This window comes from Neofelis nebulosa, chromosome 2, assembly GCF_028018385.1.
Source record: "Neofelis nebulosa isolate mNeoNeb1 chromosome 2, mNeoNeb1.pri, whole genome shotgun sequence".
Lineage (NCBI taxonomy): Eukaryota > Metazoa > Chordata > Mammalia > Carnivora > Felidae > Neofelis > Neofelis nebulosa.
Window position 1 is genome coordinate 147,045,723 of NC_080783.1, and position 20,830 is coordinate 147,066,552.

Consider the following 20,830-nt stretch of genomic DNA (forward strand, 5'->3'; position numbering starts at 1 on the left):
AGATAAAGCAATTCACCAAAAACGGAAATCAAAAGTATATATTTTAAGTAGCTTTAAAATTAGAGCAAACTTTTTCTTTTTTTTACTTTTTGAAAGTAAGCAGAACACTAATTTCAAAATACTCTTTAGAAAAAATCAGATTTTTACTAGACCCACTGTAAGCAGTATGCATGAATGTTACAGTAACTATTTTATAAAAGCGATGCTTAAAAATCTTAAGACACATACCCAGCTGGAGGTGCTAGTTCAGGGATGCGTACATCAGCCACTGGCACTGTAGCAGGCACGGAGGCTTGAGGGCTAAAGGTGCCAGAATGATTTACTGTTGGAATAGCTCTTCTCACTAGTCTTCCCCAAGTGGCAATATTAATATTCATTTGAGGAGCTCTGAGAAATGTTTTGCCTATGGATATTGTGAATAAAGAAAATAGAATAAGTAATTTTTTTATATATTACCAAAAGCCATAATTTAAAAATTCATATTCATTGGTTTATAATTTATGAAGAACAAACAAAATTTGTCACTTAAAAATAGTTCTTAACTATTTGTTATTAAAGGCTGGTGAAAAGTAGTGAAAATAGTTTTAAAAATAAATAAGAAGGAACTGCTTTTTGTTTTTTTTTTTTAAGTCTAGGAATGATATGTGGCTAAGGTTTAAAAAACAATTCTCTAAAAATAAAAGAATTATCTTTTAGAGATACTAACTGTATTTGTGGATGAATCAATAGGAGGTCTAGGTTTGCTTCTTATAATCTGAGAAAGTAGTATGTGGATGGGCTATAGTGAAACAAAACTGGCCATGAGTTGAATGCTGTTGAAGATGAGTGATGGTACATTGTATTAGTCTGTTAGGATATGTTTGAAATATTCCTTAATAAAAAGTTAGAAATGAATAAAAGGAAAACAAAAAACAAAGTTGGGTATTACTTTTAATGTTGGTTTTCTATATTTAAGAATACACCAAAATAAACTGTATTTGATTCCTTAGTAACTACCTTGTTGTTTTGAAAAAATTTTCTTTTGTCTTTGGAGTTTGGGTCTTCTTTCGATAACTGGATTAAAAAAGGTAACCTGCAGTGAAGAAAATTCAAGTTGACATGAATATAGCTTTGGATTTATGCTTCATGACATTCACTAAACTCCTAAGTACTGAAAACTTGAGAATCTTAGATATAATTTAAGCCCAACTTCTCATTTTCTAGGTGAAAAACCAGACCTAGAGAGGATGATGATTTGTCTTAAGGTAATACACTTGTGCAGTAGTAGAGTTGAGCCAAGGATTCAAGTTGTCTAATGTTCAGCCTAATTCTCTTTCTACTTCTATGTCATGCTGCCTACATATATAATTCCAATTATAGTGATGTACGTTTAATAAAATATATTTATTACCTCTGCAAATAAAGTACCCTGTGGTTCCAAATAGAGACACATGCCATGCCGTTGGTTGTCTAAAAAATCTTCTAACCTCAGAAATTTTACAGCACACAGAGATCGCCAATCACGCCAATAAACTGAAATTTCCAGTTCACGTGACTAGGATAATTAAAAAAAAAATAAAGATAACAGAGAAGACATGATTGGACACACACTTGAATAAAATATCACAAAAAATATAAAATACAAATACATAAACAAAGATAACACACACAAAAGGTACACTATTTTAAAGAGTGCTTTGTAATGTTTCTCTATTATATATTATTTTAACAAACTTATATATTTTAACTCCAAGGAACAAATTTATATTTCCACAATCTCTAGCTAAGATATTCCTATTATAAAGAATACACATCTGGGACCAATACAGATGAATGACCACAGAGACTCTTTGCTATGCAATAGCTTCAGTCTTTCAGATTTTCCTTCTCCACTTGGTATCACTTGCTGAGCTGTTGCTGGAAGACCTCAGTGCTCTCCTCAAAGAACCCATTTCAAACTGTCTTATTTCCTTGTCCCCATGTTGAATTAGGGAAAGGTCTACGAATAGCATTTATCCTGCACTTACAGTGCGCCCCACACACTGTGCTAAGCACTTTAAAAGTATTATGTCATTTAATCTTCAGAAGAATACCACCGGGTAATAGGACTAGTGACAGCAGGGGCCTGTGCAGGTAGGGGGCAAAAGGGAAATTCAGAATAAGTTTATACAAAAAGATATTCATTTATTACAACAGCTCCCCCCACCCCCTGGTTCTCCCTGCAAAAGGCAGCAAATTAGCAACAAACCGAATGTCCAAAAACAAAGGGACAAGTATATTATACCATATCCATATGAGGGAATTCTCTATAATCATTAAAAATAATGCTTATGTGGAAAAACATACTTAAGACTTTAATGATTATTATTATTATTTTTAATTTGAGAGAGAGAGCGCGCGCGCATGTGAGCAGGAGAGGGGGCAGAGGCAAAGGGAGAGAAATCTCAAGCAGGTTCCAGGTTCAGTGTGGAGGCTAATGCAGGGTTCGATCCCATGGCTGGGGGATTATGACCTCAGTCGAAATTGGGAGTCAGATGTTCAACCGACTGAGACAGCCAGGCGCACCCCTTTTTTTTATTTTAGAGTGCACAAGTGGGAGAGAGGGAGGGAGAGGAGAGAGAGAGGGAGAGAATCTTAAGCAAGCTCCATGCTCGGTGCAGAGCCTGATGTGGGGCTCTATCCCACAACCTTGGAATTATGACCTAAGCCGAAATAAAGAGTCAGACACTCAACCAACTGAGCCACCCAGGCACCCCCATATTTAAGGCTTTAACAATCAATTAAAACATAATTACAACAGTGTAGAACACAGCTTATAAATTGGGGGCCAAGCCAAACTCTGCATATATGTTATAATCGACATACATTCTAATTAGAAAGCACCAGACTTTTCTATGATTTTGCAAACCATCTGCAAGAAGAGATAAACATTTTTTCCCCCTTAGGCTCAACAAAATAATAAACTACTTCTTTCATATACTAACTTTCAACTCAGGAACTTATGCCTATTACATAAGCTCCTAGTACTTAACAGATCCTTTGACTTTAAATAATGAGTTGATGCAAATGAATATAAAAAACACTTAACAAAAAACAGAACATGAAAAAAAAATGAGTCAAGACACAACGTGCCAGGTCTCATCAGAAAAAGGTATCTATGGCAGTATGTGAACCAAGGGCCTCTTACTTCATTTCTTCTGATACATAGTTACTGTGAGAGAGAATACTCGTCATTAAAGGGGAAGTATGAGTAGAGTAGAATTCTTTTTTTTTTTTTTTAATTTTTTTTTTTTTTCAACGTTTTTTTAATTTATTTTTGGGACAGAGAGAGACAGAGCATGAACGGGGGAGGGGCACAGAGAGAGGGAGACACAGAATCGGAAACAGGCTCCAGGCTCCGAGCCGTCAGCCCGGAGCCCGACGCGGGGCTCGAACTCACGGACCGCGAGATCGTGACCTGGCTGAAGTCGGACGCTTAACCGACTGCGCCACCCAGGCGCCCCTAGAATTCTTTTTTAAGATCAGCAAATGACATTTATTTAAGCTAAAAGTTTAAGTATTTTGGTAAATACATTGAATGGATAACTGAACCAGGGATTGGTAATTTACACTACACTGTTTCAGACTAGAGGAGAAGAGGTCTACTTCCTCCTATATTATTTTGCCACATCAAGGGGGAAGACCTGTGATGGATCAGACAGACAGATGCAAGGGGCATAGATGCTAGGAAGTTCTTACTTATAAGAAGTTGTAAGAAGTTCTTGCAAGAAGATCTTATACTTTCACGTTGCTAACATCTGACACATGGTTAAGTTTATATCTTTCTCTGGATGAGAAGAGGTCCAATCACCTTATTTATATTTATTCTAGCCACTCTGGTAAAGCATACCGGCTCATTTCGTTCTGCTTTCTCTTCATTCCATGCCTTAAACTCAAGTGTGTTAGAAAGATCTCAGAGTTGAGATGGATGGTCATCTCAAGGCCTTAAGCTAGCTTTCCTAGAGTTCTACTTTGAGATTTTAGGTATAAATTTATTCACTTTTTGTTACTTTGCATTGTTCCTTGGGAAATAGAACTGTACAATTTAAGGGGGAGGGTGACTGTGATCTAGAGCAGATTATGTTATTTTATGTCAATACTCCAAACACTGTTTCATGGAACCCCAAACCTACTTCAGTCTCTAACATCTGGTGTGATTTGGGTAGGTAAAGTAGGGATACAGCACCTAAAAAGGAAAATACTTTTTATATAAAGACATGTCTCTAGTATTTATAGAATTTAAACTGTAAGTGTGACTGCTCATCTGCTGGCAATTTTCCAGATGAAGCAGGCCAGTTCTATAGAGCTAGAACATGCTTTAAGTGATGTCAAACTGTAAGAGCAACAAAATTCTAGATAGTGTAAAACCACCACTACAATAGCTGAGCAGTATAATCTGAGCTATTGATGGGCAGCACTAGTAAACTGTCCCAATTTGTTCTTTATTTGGTCTTACGAATTTGAACCTAGGGTCAGAGAAAAAAACACGGAAGATCTAAGGCACCTGTAAGATTTGTCTCAAGTCTCCTTAAGGCCTTGAAAGTAAACAGAAAAAGGTAAAAAAGACATTGAATCAGCCCTACATGTAGGAGAAGAAGCAGAACAACTTAAAAAAAAATGTGCTTCAATTTAAAAAACTTGGCACAAATCTAGCATAAAAAGACCTGAAGCACAAGGAAGGCTGAAGTTTCCAAACTGTTCGTGAGGAACTCTGGGACAATGGAGGCTATTTTAACTTTACAAAGGAAACACAGTGACATCTGTGGGACACTGTTAAATACTAGCTCATGGTAAGCTCAGTTTCAACAACCGAATGTACCACATTCCTTTTGATGACATCTTCCTATCTTTGCTAAATTGGGTTTTCAACAACTGATTTTTTCCACATGAAAAATCAATGTGTAAGCATGCTGTGTTCACGCTTTGAGAAGTTATGTAGTATACAACAAGCAGACATACTCCATTAGTAAGTAACTGGTTGTGCAAAAATGAAGTAAAAATACTGTATTTTCTTTCAATTTTTTTTCACTCAAAAAGTACTAATTAGTTAGAATATAAGTACTAAATAAATATTTTTTAAATACTTTTTAAGTTAGGTATAAATTATGGGAACGAATTTGACAATAAATTATATTAAATAAACAAGTTAGGTATGACAAATAAAATTGTGACATAAAGTATATATGATATTTTGACATATGTATATACTATGCAGATTCCTCCCGTTTAATTAACACATTCATCACCTCAGTAAATTGCATTTATATAGTGTTATTAACTACAGTCACCATGTTATACACTGGATGCTCAGACTTTATTCATTTTATATCTAAAGTTTTTACTTTTTTTTTTTTTTTTTTTTTTACCAAACTCTCCATGCTTTCCCCACCCCCTATCTCTCGGCAACCACTTTTTCTTTTTTACATTTATTTATTTTTGAGAAACAGTGAGACAAAGCATTGAGTGGGGGAGGGGCAGAGAGAGAAGGAGACAGAATCTGAGGCAGGCTCCAGGCTCTGAGCAAGCGGTCAGCACACAGCCTGATGTGGGGCTCGAACCCACAAACCATGAGATCATGACCTGAGCTGAAGTTGGACGCTCAACCGACTGAGCCACCCAGGCGCCCCTTGGCAATCACTTTTCTACTCTCATTTCTAGGTGTTTGACTTTGTTTTTTTGCTTTTGTTTTTTGTTTTTTTTTTTTAAGATTTCACATATAATTGATACCATGTAGTATCTGTCTTTATCTGGCTTATTTCACACGGCCAAGGTCCATCCATATTGTTGCAAACAGCAGGATTTCTTCCTCTTTCTCATGGTTGACTAATGTTCCATATATATCTCACATTTTCTTTATCCATTCACCCCTTGACAGGTTATTTCCATAACTTGGCCATTGTGAATAATGCTGCAATGAACATGGAAGTGCAGATACCTCTTCGATATTGTTTTCATTTCTTTTGAATATATAACTAGGAGTGGGATTGATGAATCATAGGGTGGTTCCATTTTTAATTTTTTGAGAAACCTCCATACTATTTTTCATAGTGGCTGCACCATTCCCAACAACAGTGCACAAGGGCTCCCTTTCCTCCACATCCTTGTCTGCATTTGTTATCTCTTATCTTCTTGGGAACAGCCACTCTAACAGGTGTGAGGTGATAACTCACTGTGGTTTTGACTTGCATTTCCTTGATAATTAGTGATGTTGAGTACCTTTTCATGCACCTTTTGACTATTTCTAAAGAATGTCTTCTTTAGAAAAATGTCTACTCATTTTCTATACATTTTTAATCAGATTTTTTTGCTACTGAGTTATATGATTTTTTAATATATTTTGAATATTAACCCTTTATCAGATACATGATTTGCAAATACTTTCTTCCATTCTGTAGGATGCCTTTTCATTTTGCTGATGTTTCCTTTGCTGCACAGAAAATTTTTAGTTAGTACTTTTTTTCTTTTTTTGAGAGAGAGAGAGAGTGAGAGACAGAAAGAGTATACACACATGCTCAAGTAGGGGAGGAGGAGAGGAAGAGGGAGAGAGAGAATCTCAAGCAGGCTCCACGCCCAGTATGGAGTCTGACACTAGGCTCAATCTAACAACCATGAGATCATCACCTGAGCTGAAATCAAGAGTCAGACACTTAATGGACTGAGCCACCAGGTACCTCAATAAGTAGTTCTTAATAAATGGAATTGTTGGATATTTCCTTTGGCCTGGACACACACTGTAAAACAACAACAGCAACAACAACAACAACAACAAAAACAAAAAACGAGGATACTGAGGATGCTGTGAACCAAGAAAGTTTGGGAACCTCTAATAGAAGAACATGAAAGCTAGGCTTCACTGCTGAAAAGAAAAAAAAAAAAAAAGGAGGCAAGACGAAGCAGAGCATGGAATATTCAAGAGCCAAGAAAAGGTAAGACTTTGTAAAGGTACAACATGGTAGATATCATATCAATTGGTCTTCTATTTCTTCTTTAACTGGCCTTCTATGGGCTTCTGAAGACAACACAACCTTGAGAAATATCAGTTAAGGTCATAGAAGCAAAGAAGCTGCATACTCAAAGAGTATGAATTTTAATAACTGGCTATTTATGGAGGTGTGATTAAGGTTAAAGAGCCAACAAGGATGAAGCAACTGACATCTAGCAACAGCAGAAATCCATTACCACCCCTTGCCTCAATGTGTATGAGGTAATAGTTGTCAGAATCCAATGAGAACTGGACCTTGGAAAAATGGACTGTCCAACAGGAGCTGTAGCCATAGTTGAACGAATGCTGTGAAAATAGGGAAGGGAAGAGGGAAACAAACATCTTGACTTCTCTCTCCTCCTATCCTTACACCTCCTAACAATGTCTCCCACTGTAAGTCAGAGCCTAGTTGTTCAAGTCCACAGCTATCAGCTTCCAGAGTCAAAGCACCGGCCAGGGAAGGGAGACCACTGGAATCTACTAGGCGCAAACCGAAAACAACCATATCAGGAAACAGCAGTATCTCTTTTCAGTTGAGGAGTCCAATAAGGGTGATTTTCCAGCTGGACCAAATATGACAAAAAGAGGAAAACCCTAGGATCTTTGGGGAGGATGGGAAATACAGAGAGGAGAGTCTGAGACTGAGACAATAGAAAACATAATGTTATGATCTTTGCTTGAAAAGTCTGCCTCCTCTATATGTGGGTGATTCTGTTCTTTTTGTAAGAGAGAAGTAAACAATTATGATACAAACTAGTGCTTTAATAGTTACATATAAAACTGCTTCCTAAAAAAATAAAAAAATAAATAAAACTGCTTCCTTTATCAATTCATATTGTATAAAACGTTCCAAAGACTCCCTATTATTCCAAACCTATTATAAACTTTTCTGTCTTTACATACACAATTCCTATGTCTAATCTTATATCTTATTCCCCTGCTGAAACGTATATTTTCATATGAGATTTCACGTTTTTCCCCCTGTACCAGGTTCAATTTTCTCTTTTCATCAAGACTGAATTAAACATCTGTGTTCCTCACAAAGGCATTCTTGACTAAACCCAGCCCAGAGGTCTTTCCCTTGAGTTCAGATGTGTATAACTTTTTATATTTATCCTTCTAGGGACTTGTGTTCTCAAATCTGAGGATTCAATGTTTGTCATTAGTTCTGGAAAATTCTAGGTCATTATTGCTTCAGATCTGACCACTGCTCATTGTCTCCATTCGCTCATTCTGGAATTTCTCTTAGTGTGTTAGTCATTTTCATCCCATTCTTCCTGTCTCGTAGCCTCTCTTTCACATTTTTCATCTGTCTCCTTGTGTTGCATTAGGGCAACTTCTTTAGCTCTATCTTCCACCCACTAACTCTTTTGTTATTTAACTCATCCACTTAGTTTTCAACTAAAAATGTTCTATTTCTGATTTTTGTTAAGTTTTATTTTACTCTCCTTCCAACACAGCTTCAACAATTGGGGACTAATGGTCCCCCAATTATTTTGAAGATAATCTCAGATGTCTACTATTTGTTTTTTTAAAAAACTCTGCTTAGTCTTTGTATCACTCATTCTTTGCTCATGTTTTCAAATTCCTCTATTATTTAAATATTTGAAATATTTATTTTATATTCTATAACAAATAATCCCATTATCCATTGCTGCTTACTCATGGTGTTTGTATCTTCATGTATTTTTAAATTCTTGATGCATGCTCATGTTAGAAGAATTCTTCCCTAAGCTTCTGAAACACAATTCAACAGTTTTTTATTTTGTCTCCAACTGTTTTTTTTTAAGCCTACCAGACTATAGAGTCCTTTATGGAAAGAATGCTTCTCGCTGTTTTGTTATTTCTCACTGCGCTAAATGTAGGCCTTTGCACATTAAAGGTTGGAAAGGTAGAAGAAAGCTAAAATGCCTATGCTGTGCTACAGAACAGTAACAGGTAAGCCATAAGGAAATAAGTCAGACTCAGTTGTGTGTGGAAGGGTAGGAGCAGGTAAGAAAGAAGACATTTTAAAATTATATATATGATCCCCCTCCCCTCAGATTCTAATGTGTGTCATTTTGGGAATCTATTTGGGAATCACTGTACCAAGCAGAGTGTGTTACCTGCATAAGTAGGAAAAAAAAAAAAAGGAAATTATATAAAAAAACTTTTAGTTTTAAAAATATTTTTGCATTAAGTTATTTTCAGTCATTCTGTTGTATATTTAATGAATACCTATACTAAATACTGTGATGGAAATATAAAGAGACATAATGTATGGTCCTGTTCTCATATGGTTCATAGTTTTGTTGGGGAGATGGAAATGTAAATAAATACTGGCAAAAGAGAGGCATATACAATTGGTATAATGACACAAAAGGGAGAACTGACCAATTTTTCCTAAGGGGAAGGTAGTAGGAAGATCAGAAAAGATAAGAATTGCTCAAATTGTGTTCTTAGATACAAATTATAAGAATAAGGGAGAGAACATAGGAGTCAAAGGGGAAAGAATGTACAAAGTTAAGCATGCACAAAGTATACTGTAGGGATAGGAAATAGCTTCATCTAGTTAACACCTAGAACAGAAGCAGGAACGCTTTGGGAAATAAAGATTAGAAGATGGGCAGAGACAAGTCATGAAGGGCTCTGTATGACTTGCAAAAGCATTTGGTCTTTAACTTGTAAATTATAAGCTCCTAGTAAAGGATTTAAAATATAGAGGAGTAGAGGTCAGGTCAGGCAATACAGTAATTAAAAACAAGGCCCCTAAAATCAAGATGGCCTAGTGCTGCATTCTTAATAAATTTCTGTAGAAAAAAATAGGTTAGAATCTTAGCTCTATACCACTTACCAGTTTTGTGACCTTGGGCAAGTTATTTACTTAGCCTTTTTGAGCCTCATTTTGCTCATCTGCAAAATATGTATAATAATAGTATCAACCTCCTAGGGTTGTGTGAAAATTAAAAGAGTTAATACAAGCTCAGCACATAGTCAGTGTTCAGTAAATGTCAGCTTTTATTATTAATATTGTGGTATGTAATTAAGAAAATCTATATTGGAAACAAAGAGACAAGTTAGTCCACTATTTAAAAGAACATATTGGTTTCAGGTAAGACCTGGCTTTGATATAAGATTCTTGTGATGATTCCCAGAACCACTGCTTTCCAGCCATGTGGCAAAGTTATTTACCTTTTGGAACCTCAGTAATCCCCAAAACAGTGATAATAATTATACATGTAAGATTACCGTGAGGATTAAATGATACTACATGTAATGTGCGTGGTTCAGAACCTCGTACAGAAGTTTTATTTTTTTTTATTTTTTATTTTTTTTTTTTTTCGTACAGAAGTTTTAGTGTAATGTGTAATGAACGATAGGATGAGGAAGAACAGATTGTGAGCACAAACTACTACTTCAAGAATCTCGTCTATGAGAGTGAGTCCTGTCAATAGAGCTATGAAGACGCAAAACAATTTTTTTTTTTTTTTTTTTTTTAATGGAAGGAAATGTGAACATATGCAGTAAGGATCAGAGGTGAGAAGCAAGGAGGTAAAAAAAATACTGGTGACAGAGTAACTGATGGAACAGGTTTAGGAGATGAGAAAGAATGGAAATTGGAGGACAAATTGGATGCTTATAGGCTCTTACAGGGTGGAAAGAGACCTCTTTCTCTAAAACCAATGAGGAAGATACAGAAATATTTGCAGGTGATAGGAGGAATCTGAGGAAGCTGCACCCTAATGATCTTAATCTTATGTATAAAATGGAAACAAAGAGGTCTGAGGTGGGATAGAAGACTGGAAGAGATAGGTGAAAGAAAAGCTCCTGATAAGGGGATAAAGATCTGAAATGCAGGACAACATTTACAAGCCCAGCTGAAGTCAGAAACTAAAATTTATAGTAATAGGTATGATTAATATTTCAGCAGCATTCAGTAGATTAAAGCAGAAAAGACAGATGGTAGGACTGATTTGCTGTTGGGGGTTTCCAAGACAGGTCTGATATAAAGATAAGATTAAAGGCTGCTTGATGTGGGAGCATCAGTTAGGGAATGGTTCAGGGTAACATTGGTTTTAGGGTACAGAGAAAAGAACATGAAATTTGTAAGGGGCTGATGGCCCCTTCTTCAGCCTCTTCCTGAAGAATTAAGGATATGAAAAGATTTGATCAAATATCTAGTTCTGTGGTAATACAGAAGAGACCAGAGGAGTAACAATAATAATTTAAGCTATTATTTACTGCATAGTCATTATCTGCATAGTCATTAATCTAGGTTCTTTATCTCATTTAGGGAAATAAAAGATTTGGTGAAAGTGTGACATATCAAATTTAAGATTTCATTGCTCAATTCATTGCTAAAATGACAAGCAGTAAAGGTACACTGTGGCTGAGGTATTCAAAGAAGTTTGAAATAATACTGTTAAATGGGTTGTATACGTATGTAGTTTTTTTGTTTTTGTTTTTGTTTTTAATGCCCCATAATGATGCTGAACTGAAGAACCAAAGCTCTTAAGGAATACTGGAGCGTGTCTGGTGATTAAGAGACGTCAGAGATGAAAAAAAAAAAATGTAGACTGTATACATAATTCACTGTCTCAGAGGATTCAAAGCCTCAGAGGAGAGTATGATGTGTCATTTAATAGAATTTGGAAGAGGTAAAAAGGGTCAGTATTTTTGTAGTTTCAACTTTTTTTTAATTAAGTAGGTTCTATGCCCCAAATGGGTTTTGAACACACAACACTGAGATCAAGTCAACTGAGCCAGTCAGGGTCCTTGTCCATTTTAAGTTAAAAAAACAGCATCTCAGCTTAAACAATATGCTCAAAACAGCCAGCTCTTACACAGAAGAAATTAAAATGTCTTTGTATTCCTATGGTATGGCTTGTTCCCCCAGGAGGACCGAAGGAATTCAGAGAAAATGAGAAATTACATGGTTATTGCATTTACAATAAACATTAATAAGGATCAAATTTTATAAGAAAATATAAAAAGGGTAATCTGATAAGAATGGAAAGAACATAGAACTATCAGTCAGGAGACTTCATTATAAATCCTAGATTATTGGGGCACCTGGTTGGCTCAGTCGGTGGAGTATGTGAATCTTGATCTCAGTGTTGTGAAATGGATTATGTAATAAAAAAAAAAAATAATCCTGGATTATTATGAAAAGCAAAAACTGACCTATAAAAACAGAGAAAAAACTGGTGGTTGCCACAGGGACGGGGAGTGGGAGATACAGGCTTCTAGTTATGGAATGAGTAAGTCACAGGGATAAAGGATAAAAAAGCATAGGGAATATAATCAGTGGTATTATAATAGTGTTGTATGGTGACAAAGTAGCTGGACTTGTGGTAAGCAGAACAATTACTTGCAGATTTGTTGAGTCACTATGTTGTACACCTGAAAATAATGTAACACTGTGTCAACCATACTTCAGTAAAAATTAAAAAAAAAAAAAAAAAAAAAGAATCCTGGATTATACCTCAGGCTAGTTATTTTATCCTTAGGCCGTAATTTCCTTAGTAATTTGTAAAATGAGGGGGCTGAAGGGGCTGAATTATATCAGCAATTTTCAAAGCTTATTTTTCTTAAGTGGCAAATTCCAAATGATATCTTACCCAGAACAAAACAAAAAAGTCTCCGTGTTGCCTCCTAAGACAATTCTACAGAGCCCTGACCTCCCAGGAACATAATTTGGGCTTTTTTAGATTATTGTAGGTCTAGTTCATTTCAGAGTATCTTACAACTCCAAAAAGATCTACAAATCTTTGTGTCTTGAAAAGTACAGAAATAGTATAACTTAGTTCCAGAATCCCATAGAAAAGAAACTTGACATTTGAGGCAAAATGCTAGGCATGGACACGTCAGACAGTTTAAAATAACATTTTCTATAAATATTTCAATAAACATTTTCCACAAATAAATATTCTATAAATATAAGGGATAAAGTAAAAGGGTAAAAAGCACATGAAAAAGTAAAACACAAGTAGGTCATGATAACGAAATGTAGTCTCTGCCAAAGAGAAGTTTATAATCAAATTAGGGAAAAGTAACATGCCTATCAGGAGCCTAGAAGCTCTAGTTAGCCTCAGGGATGAATAGCTTTTCTTAGTCATGCATTGTCTTCAAACTTTCTTTTTTTTTTTTTTTTTTTTTTTTTTTTTTTTTTAAATTTTTTTTTTTTTCAATGTTTTTTATTTATTTTTGGGACAGAGAGAGACAGAGCATGAACGGGGGAGGGGCAGAGAGAGAGGGAGACACAGAATCGGAAACAGGCTCCAGGCTCCGAGCCATCAGCCCAGAGCCTGACGCGGGGCTCGAACTCACGGACCGCGAGATCGTGACCTGGCTGAAGTCGGACGCTTAACCGACTGCGCCACCCAGGCGCCCCTGTCTTCAAACTTTCAAAGGGAGTACTGCTCCCAAGTGGGAAGAATGTTTGAAGTAATGAAAAAAAAACCCCAACAACAACAACAACAACAACAAAAAACAACTTTAGGTGAAGATCACAACTTCACATAAAAAACAACCAATCAAAAGTTATCAGTCTTTGTAGTTTTCTAAGCTTGTAGTCTGGGTAATTTTTAATTATTTTCTTTCTTTCAGGTTTTCATCATCTTCTGTCATTTCCTCCTCTGTGTGACTGTTACCTATCTCATTCAAATTGCCATAGAGGAAAGAGCATCCATTTTGAAGGGCACTAAGGTCTAGTAGCAGCTCTGAAATTTATTAATATTTAACTACTCTGGTGCTCAGTTTCTTTAACTATAACATGATGATAACTTTTGAGTTCTATTTTATTTTATTTTATATTTGTGTAAGTATATATATACTTACTACTTTTAAGTTCTATTTTAAATATTAAACTCTGTAATGCAAAAACATGGTGACAAGAGAAATCTTCTAACCAGCTGTTTTCTAACAATAATTCTCTTTGAGTTTCATTTTGATATCACTCATAAAAAATCCTATAATTACTTTAAATAGGCTCTGAAATGAAAGAGACACTGCACCAATTAATTCCCCATTACCTACCATGCTCTTCTGTTATACTTAAATTCATAGCCACCCACACATCAAAGCCTATGGCTAAGGAAAAAACTAATGCCATCGAGTGGCTAAAATGAGACAAGCAACACAAGGGATTTTATATACACTACCTCAGTTTTTCTTCCTAACTGTCCTGTAAAGATTACAGCTGACCCTTGAACAACACAACGGTAAAGGCACCAACCCCTGCACAGCGAAAAATTTTAGTACAACTTTTGGTTCCCCCAAACTTTACTACTTTGCTACTGTTGACTGAAAACCTTACTGATAACATAAACAGTCAACTAATATGTATTTTATATGTTATATGTATAATATACTGTATTCTTACAGTAAAGTAGGCTAGAGAAAACAATGTTATTAAGAACATACAAGGAGGAGAAAATACATTCATAGTAATTTACTATAAAATATCTATGTATTAAGTGGACCTGCACAGTTCAAACCTGTGTTGTTCAAAGGTCAACTGTATATTTTATCCCCATTTTAGGGATGGTGAAACAAATGCCCAGTAGTAAGGTTATGTACTTTGTCTACTATCAAAAGCTAGTAAGTAGCAGATGGACAATGAACCTATTTTGCCTGGCTTCATTATAGCAAATCTATTCACATTAAAAATGAAAGTGAAAGAAACATTTTATGGCCATAAAGATTTATATGTATTCACACGGTTTACAAAAAGATACAAATATAATAAGACATAGAAACAGCATCTATTTATACTAACAACCTCAACTTTTATTCCCTCTTAGTGGGCTTGACTGAATTATATTGGTCTATTTAAACAGCTAATTTATAGCATGTAACAATGCTGGTTCTTCTACCCTGAAAGAGAAAATATCAGAGTTGAAAGACCCATCTAGTAGACCTTAACAGTGAGCTCTAGGAAAGTCACTATTGATTAGAATAAACATATACAAACTGAAATCTCATTGCTATCCTTACCCTAATTTTTTTCCCACATGTTCCTCCCTTTAACTTCAAAGACAGTTATCAAATCTTTGTTAAAATTCTTCTTTAATAGACTTTTAAAAATCCCATTTTTCTTCAATTGTTCCACATGTAACAGGATTTTCATCATCTCACCATTCCTGCAATTATTCACTGGATAAGTTTTAATAATGCTTCTCTAAGGTATGATGTGGCTCAACTCAAACTTTATTGTTTTTGTCCCCCCCCCCACCAACTCAAAGTTTTTTATTTCTTTTTGGGCAAACCTTCTTTCTCCTCCTACCTTTGGGATACGGCTTAAGATTTGATTATGAGATTTTTGTTTTCTGTGTTTATAAAGTTTTTCCCACTTTGTGTTAATAACTCTTCTATTAGCTTCTATGGTGCATGGTACTTACTTCTATCAGATCATTTACCATAGGTAAATCAAATGATGCCAACTCCTGTATTAAAAGCCCTTCAACAGTCTCGCAATTCTTAGTCTACGAAGACCATAGAGATCTGGCATCTACCTACATCATCTACTTTACACTGATCTTCTGTCTCACAATTTTTTTTTTAATTTTTTTTTTTTTTTAACGTTTATTTATTTTTGAGACAGAGAGAGACAGAGCATGAGCGGGGGAGGGTCAGAGAGAGAGGGAGACACAGAATCGGAAGCAGGCTCCAGGCTCTGAGCTGTCAGCACAGAGCCTGATGTGGGGCTCGAACTCACGGACCGTGAGATCATGACCTGAGCCGAAGTCGGACGCTTAACCGACCAAGCCACCCAGGCGCCCCACAATTTTTATTCTTACAACATATCAGGTTCTCTCCTACCTCAAGGGGTTGTATACTTTTGTCTCCTCTGCTGGAAACACTCTACCTGGATCTTTAAAAGTCTGGAAAATTTTCACACATCAGGTCTCTCAGGTCAAATGTAGCATCCTCAAAGAGATCCCCTAACTACTCTATCTACAGTGGCTGCTACCCCCTCATTATACCACCCTACTTCCTTCTTTCCCTATCCTTGTAGTTTTTAAAAGTTGTTTCCTATTTATCTTCCCTCATTAGAATATAAGGTCCTTAAGTATACAGACTTTGGACTTTTGATCAATCATTACCAGCATCTAGAATGGTGCTTGGCACAGAATAGAGAATCAGTGATTATTAAGCTTAAGAGTTCTGTTACAGCAATACGTACATCTCCGTAAATCTAGAACCTAGTAAAAACCCTGGTACATAGGAAATGTTAAATAAATATTTGTGAAATGAAAAGACTGATCTTACCCACTTGGATGACATTCACTATGACGTCTAATTAGATGATCTCCAAATCCACCTATCCAGCCCTGACCTCTACCTTCCACATCTTTATTTAATTGCTAAGAGACTAGGTATAGAACCCATCCCCCTCCAATATAGATTTTTTCTAATGATTGTGGCATCATTTGCTTTGCAAACTATAGACAAATCCCTTCCTTTGTACTCCAATCCAATTAGTTACTGACTCATATTATTTTTTCCTGCATGTATTTTTTTCTATTCCTACTGCCAAGTTTTACTTCAAGTTCTCCTGATCTTACAGTTGTAGCACTGGAGTAGCCTCCTACCAAATTGCTTGCCTTTAGTTCCTCCTCCCTCAAATTCATTCTTCATACAAATTCCAAGATCAACTTTTCCATTACGTGTCTCCCATCCCATCTCCGACACCAACAAGTATAAACACCTCAAGCCCAGCATTCTAAGACCTTAATATCATTTTAAATGAAATCATCAAAATAAAGGTACATTTGGGAAATGAGGTGGTAGACTCTTACACACTTTCAGATGTGATGTTAAAAAGTCAGGTATGTACTGAAAGCCAATGAAGTAGAAGTTCCTTGAGGAAACCTGCAAGACCTTGTTTATGTCGTTCATTGCTAATCTACCCGAAGTGCCAGGAATACAGTAGATATCAATGAATTATATTTGTTGATTAAGTAAATACTTTCATAATAATTTTAAAATAAGTGAAGGATCATAAATGAGAGAATGAATGCCAAGATGAAGGTAGTATTCTTTGAAAATCAGTTTGGTATTTAGACACATGGAGCTTAGTAAATTACTTTTTATTCTTTTTATTTAATGTTTTGTAAGAACATTAATCAAGTTCTTACCACTTTCAATGATTTTTACATGGATTTAATCTTCACACATCTCAGTGAGGTAGGTCGTATTAAAGCTAAGAAATCTGGTATACATAAAGTTTAAGCACATAAAACATTTTTTGAAGCAGGAAAAGCAGTGATGAGGATGTGATTAGGATGCTGGCCATGAGGAAAGAAAAAAAATAAATTGGAAAAAAAAATTTTTAAGTAGAGGCTAGAGTAGTAAAACCACCACCTCACATCATCAAGCACTGTAAATCTGCTTTCACTAATAAATGTAATTTTTAAAATGACATATGTATCATCAGTCTAAATACTAAATGATAAAAAGTTTGCTATCTTTCTTATTTTTTAGATAAGATTAAGTTGTATTATTTTCTTCCCACACCCCAGTGGATGGATTAGAATCTGAGTAATAAAGTCACCACCATGGATCTGAATCCAGTGTGGACCAGCTTTACCTCTGGATTATACAGCTACGTATCATATTCCAGCCATTCATGTCATTCATGAAAGCCACTGAGACACATGGAAGCCTGGGTAACTGAGCACATTAGCTCATTTCAAATCCAGCTTTAGTAGTATAACCTACAAATGGTGAATCAGAAGAATCACCTTCATTTTTAGAGTACATCACTAAAGTAAATATATTTCAATACTAGCTCTCACTTGGTTGTCTTTTATGTTAATACAAAATGTACATTCAAATCACTGCAGAAGCGAAAGCTACTGCAGCACTCTGATGTTCACCTCTGTCTTAATGCAGGCTTTTATACAACTCACCAGATGAGAAACATCAAAAAAAAACAACCCTAGGTTCTTCTTTTATTGTGTTAAAAATAAAACTTTCCAGGGGTCCCTGGGTAGCTAGTCAGTTAAGCGTCCAACTCTTGATTGTTGGCTCAGGTCATGATCTCACAGTTCGTAAGTCTGAGCCCCCACACTGGGCTCTGCACTGACAGCTGCGGAGCTTGCCTGGGATTCTCTGTCTCCCTGTCTCTCTGCCCCTCCCCACTCGCTCACACCCTCTCTCTAAAATAAATGAATAAGCATTAAAAAAATAAAACTTTTCAAAGTCTTCAAAGACATAAAATTTACATTCAAAATGAATTATAAATATAATGAAAATTTAAGTAAAATGTTTTTCCTCTTACCCTGTCCAGTTCCAGTGTAAACTTCTGGTCCCATGACTGATTGGAAATGGGTTTCCAGCTCGTCTGACCAACCACAGTATTATCTAGCTTCAAAACCGCACAGACATCATCTGTAATTACAATTTATAAACTTGCTTAAATATTTTAAAACTTTAAAATAGAAGCATCACTGTTTAATAGGAACAAAAGTCTCATGAGCCTTTAAAAGTAAGATTTTTCTTAATACTGAAGCTTTTGAATCTTAAATGGCTACTTTTACATGTACACATACTTCTACCAGATGCTCCCAAATTATCCTCTGTGTTTGACAAAAACACAGAGATCAAATGCTGTCTATTTTGTATGTTTGTATATCAATAGTAATCATTCAGTTTGCTCCCTCTACACTTCTATTTGTAGAGTTTGTCACCTTAGACAATTTTTGTTTCCACACTTTCCCTAAAATCCCTTTCTAGATGAAGGAAGACACTGACATATGCACCTCTGTACTCTGTAGTAGGTTTAACCGTCACAGGCCTTCCCCGCCCCCAGTGCTACCTTTATATCATAGTTTATAATTACATTTTAGAACATCTGCAAAGTGCTTCATAACCTATTGCATATTGCTCTTACCACTTCCACCTATTCCCCCATTTGTTTGCTAACTGAGCCACTACTAGTAAACACGTTTGGTCCTGTGGTTAGTTATCAAGATTGAGAAGTGTCACGATGTCATTAAAAGTTAAAGATGTGACAAGACTCAGAGCCTCCGAACACTTTCAGTTTGGCATAGATTGATCCTGAGCATTTCATTCTTCCAAAAGAATTAATGTTACGTGTCATTCAGTTTTCTAACATAATTTCAATAAATTTGGTTGCCTTTGTTTCCTGTCAGTATAGCTTTCGATATTTTAAAGTTAAATTATAGAAGTCAGAACATAAAGCTTTTTGTTCAACTTTGGCTCTTTCCCATTGCTAGCTGCATTGTTAAGTTCTTTGTATAGGCCCTTTAATTTGTTATATGATTTTTTTAAAAATTTGGTTACTGAACTGGACAAGTCGTCGGTTTTTAGGAGATTTCGACTACTTCCACTTTTACTTTTACTTGTTCTGCTCATGAAAGATGATCTGGTTTCACTTGGACTCCAACCAGGTAGTGCAACCGATGTTGCTTTTGACCGTCCAGGGACATTCTCTAGAATATCTTGACAGCCCATAAGACGAACTTCCAAAGTACCTATCAGCATGAACAAATATCAAATAAGAACATCAATTTTTAATATATAGAACTATGTCTTTGTTACCTATTCAGAAAGGATGGGGAGAGATCTGCTAAAATAACAAAATCTCTTCTCCCAGAGGATCTGTGAGGTAACTAATCATCCTTCCTGTTTTAATTAGAGAAACCTATTGAAAATTCTTAATAAAACTATAAGAAATTTTATGGAAAGAACAGCGCCTTCCAATAGCTGTCCAAAAACTTGTTCTAAAAGAGGTTACATAAACTTCTTCTATGTCTGAATACTCATTTATATAATTACATGGAAGAATTACAAAATTATGTGGATAGACCATGTGGGAGGGAAAACAAAGCCAAATATCAACATAAACATACAGAAATTAGAAACAAGGAAATCTGACTACATGAAAAGCAGCTAGCCATGTTTAGTAGTTACGTAGTTAATACAGAAAAAGACTTTACAGGGTTTTTTTGTATAAATAAATGGGTTTCCTGTTCTATTTGAGATGTAAAATAATATTAACTTTCTAATAGTGTAATGAGTCAAATAATTGACTATAGTTATCTAAGCATAATTCTGATTTCCTTAGGCAAATAAATACTGAAGGTGTTCAAATGAAAATGAGTAACTCTAAGGCTATCTAAAGATACGGTTTGTCATCATTTGGGCTAGATTTAGTATACCAGAAGTTAGAAATGGTGCTATAGTATTAAAATTTTAGATAATGCACAGAGAATAACATTTTAGGAGTTATTTAAGTACTCCTATATATAACATTTAGGGATATTTCCTGGTCCCAATGAACTTAAATAATTAAAGCTGAATTCGAAAGTAAAAAGGCCTGGATTTATACCCAACTCTAAAAAAAAAAAAAATCAAACAAAATACGTGAAAAGCGTTAAAGACATTGGAGGTCAGGAAATGAACACTGATCCCCAAGAGATGGCAAACAAATGAGATGAACCCTAAGACTGCTTGAGTTTACTGCCTGGAATATACCTAGGACATAGTGCAGGGAGGGGAAACTCAGGTGCAACCAAGTGGACTACCTGTGTGAAGGAAACGGACTGGAGAGTATGACACAGAACTGATCAAGGTGGCTAGAATTCACAGGCAGAGTAAAAGATAGACAACAGCTGTCCAGAGACAGAACTAAGATGTGCAGAGGGTTCCCCTAATCAAGTATTCAGTCTTGCCCCAGTAGTAGAGAATAATTACTCCTACGTTAAATGATGTTCTGGTCTGTATAACAAATCTTAAAAGCAATACCCGGTATTGTTTAAAATCAATACAGGTATTGCTTCAAAGCAATACAGGTAACTTAACTGTGACCTAGAACAAAGC

The 20,830-nt window shown here is 35.6% G+C and overlaps 1 protein-coding gene across 2 annotated transcripts in view; it reads right to left on the bottom strand.

The window, feature by feature from the left end:
• Positions 1–20,830, bottom strand: part of PKN2 (protein kinase N2) — a 129,302-nt gene that overhangs the window by 25,540 nt on the left and 82,932 nt on the right. The window contains exons 7-11 of one of the 2 annotated variants that reach the window (XM_058716679.1): positions 19,297–19,482; positions 18,267–18,376; positions 1,391–1,534; positions 997–1,072; positions 229–403 (exon numbers count right to left, since the gene is read on the bottom strand). In XM_058716679.1, the coding sequence (XP_058572662.1) occupies positions 229–403; positions 997–1,072; positions 1,391–1,534; positions 18,267–18,376; positions 19,297–19,482 (691 nt within the window). The remainder of the gene's footprint in view (positions 1–228; positions 404–996; positions 1,073–1,390; positions 1,535–18,266; positions 18,377–19,296; positions 19,483–20,830) is intronic. The other variant, XM_058716680.1, reaches the window with a different exon arrangement.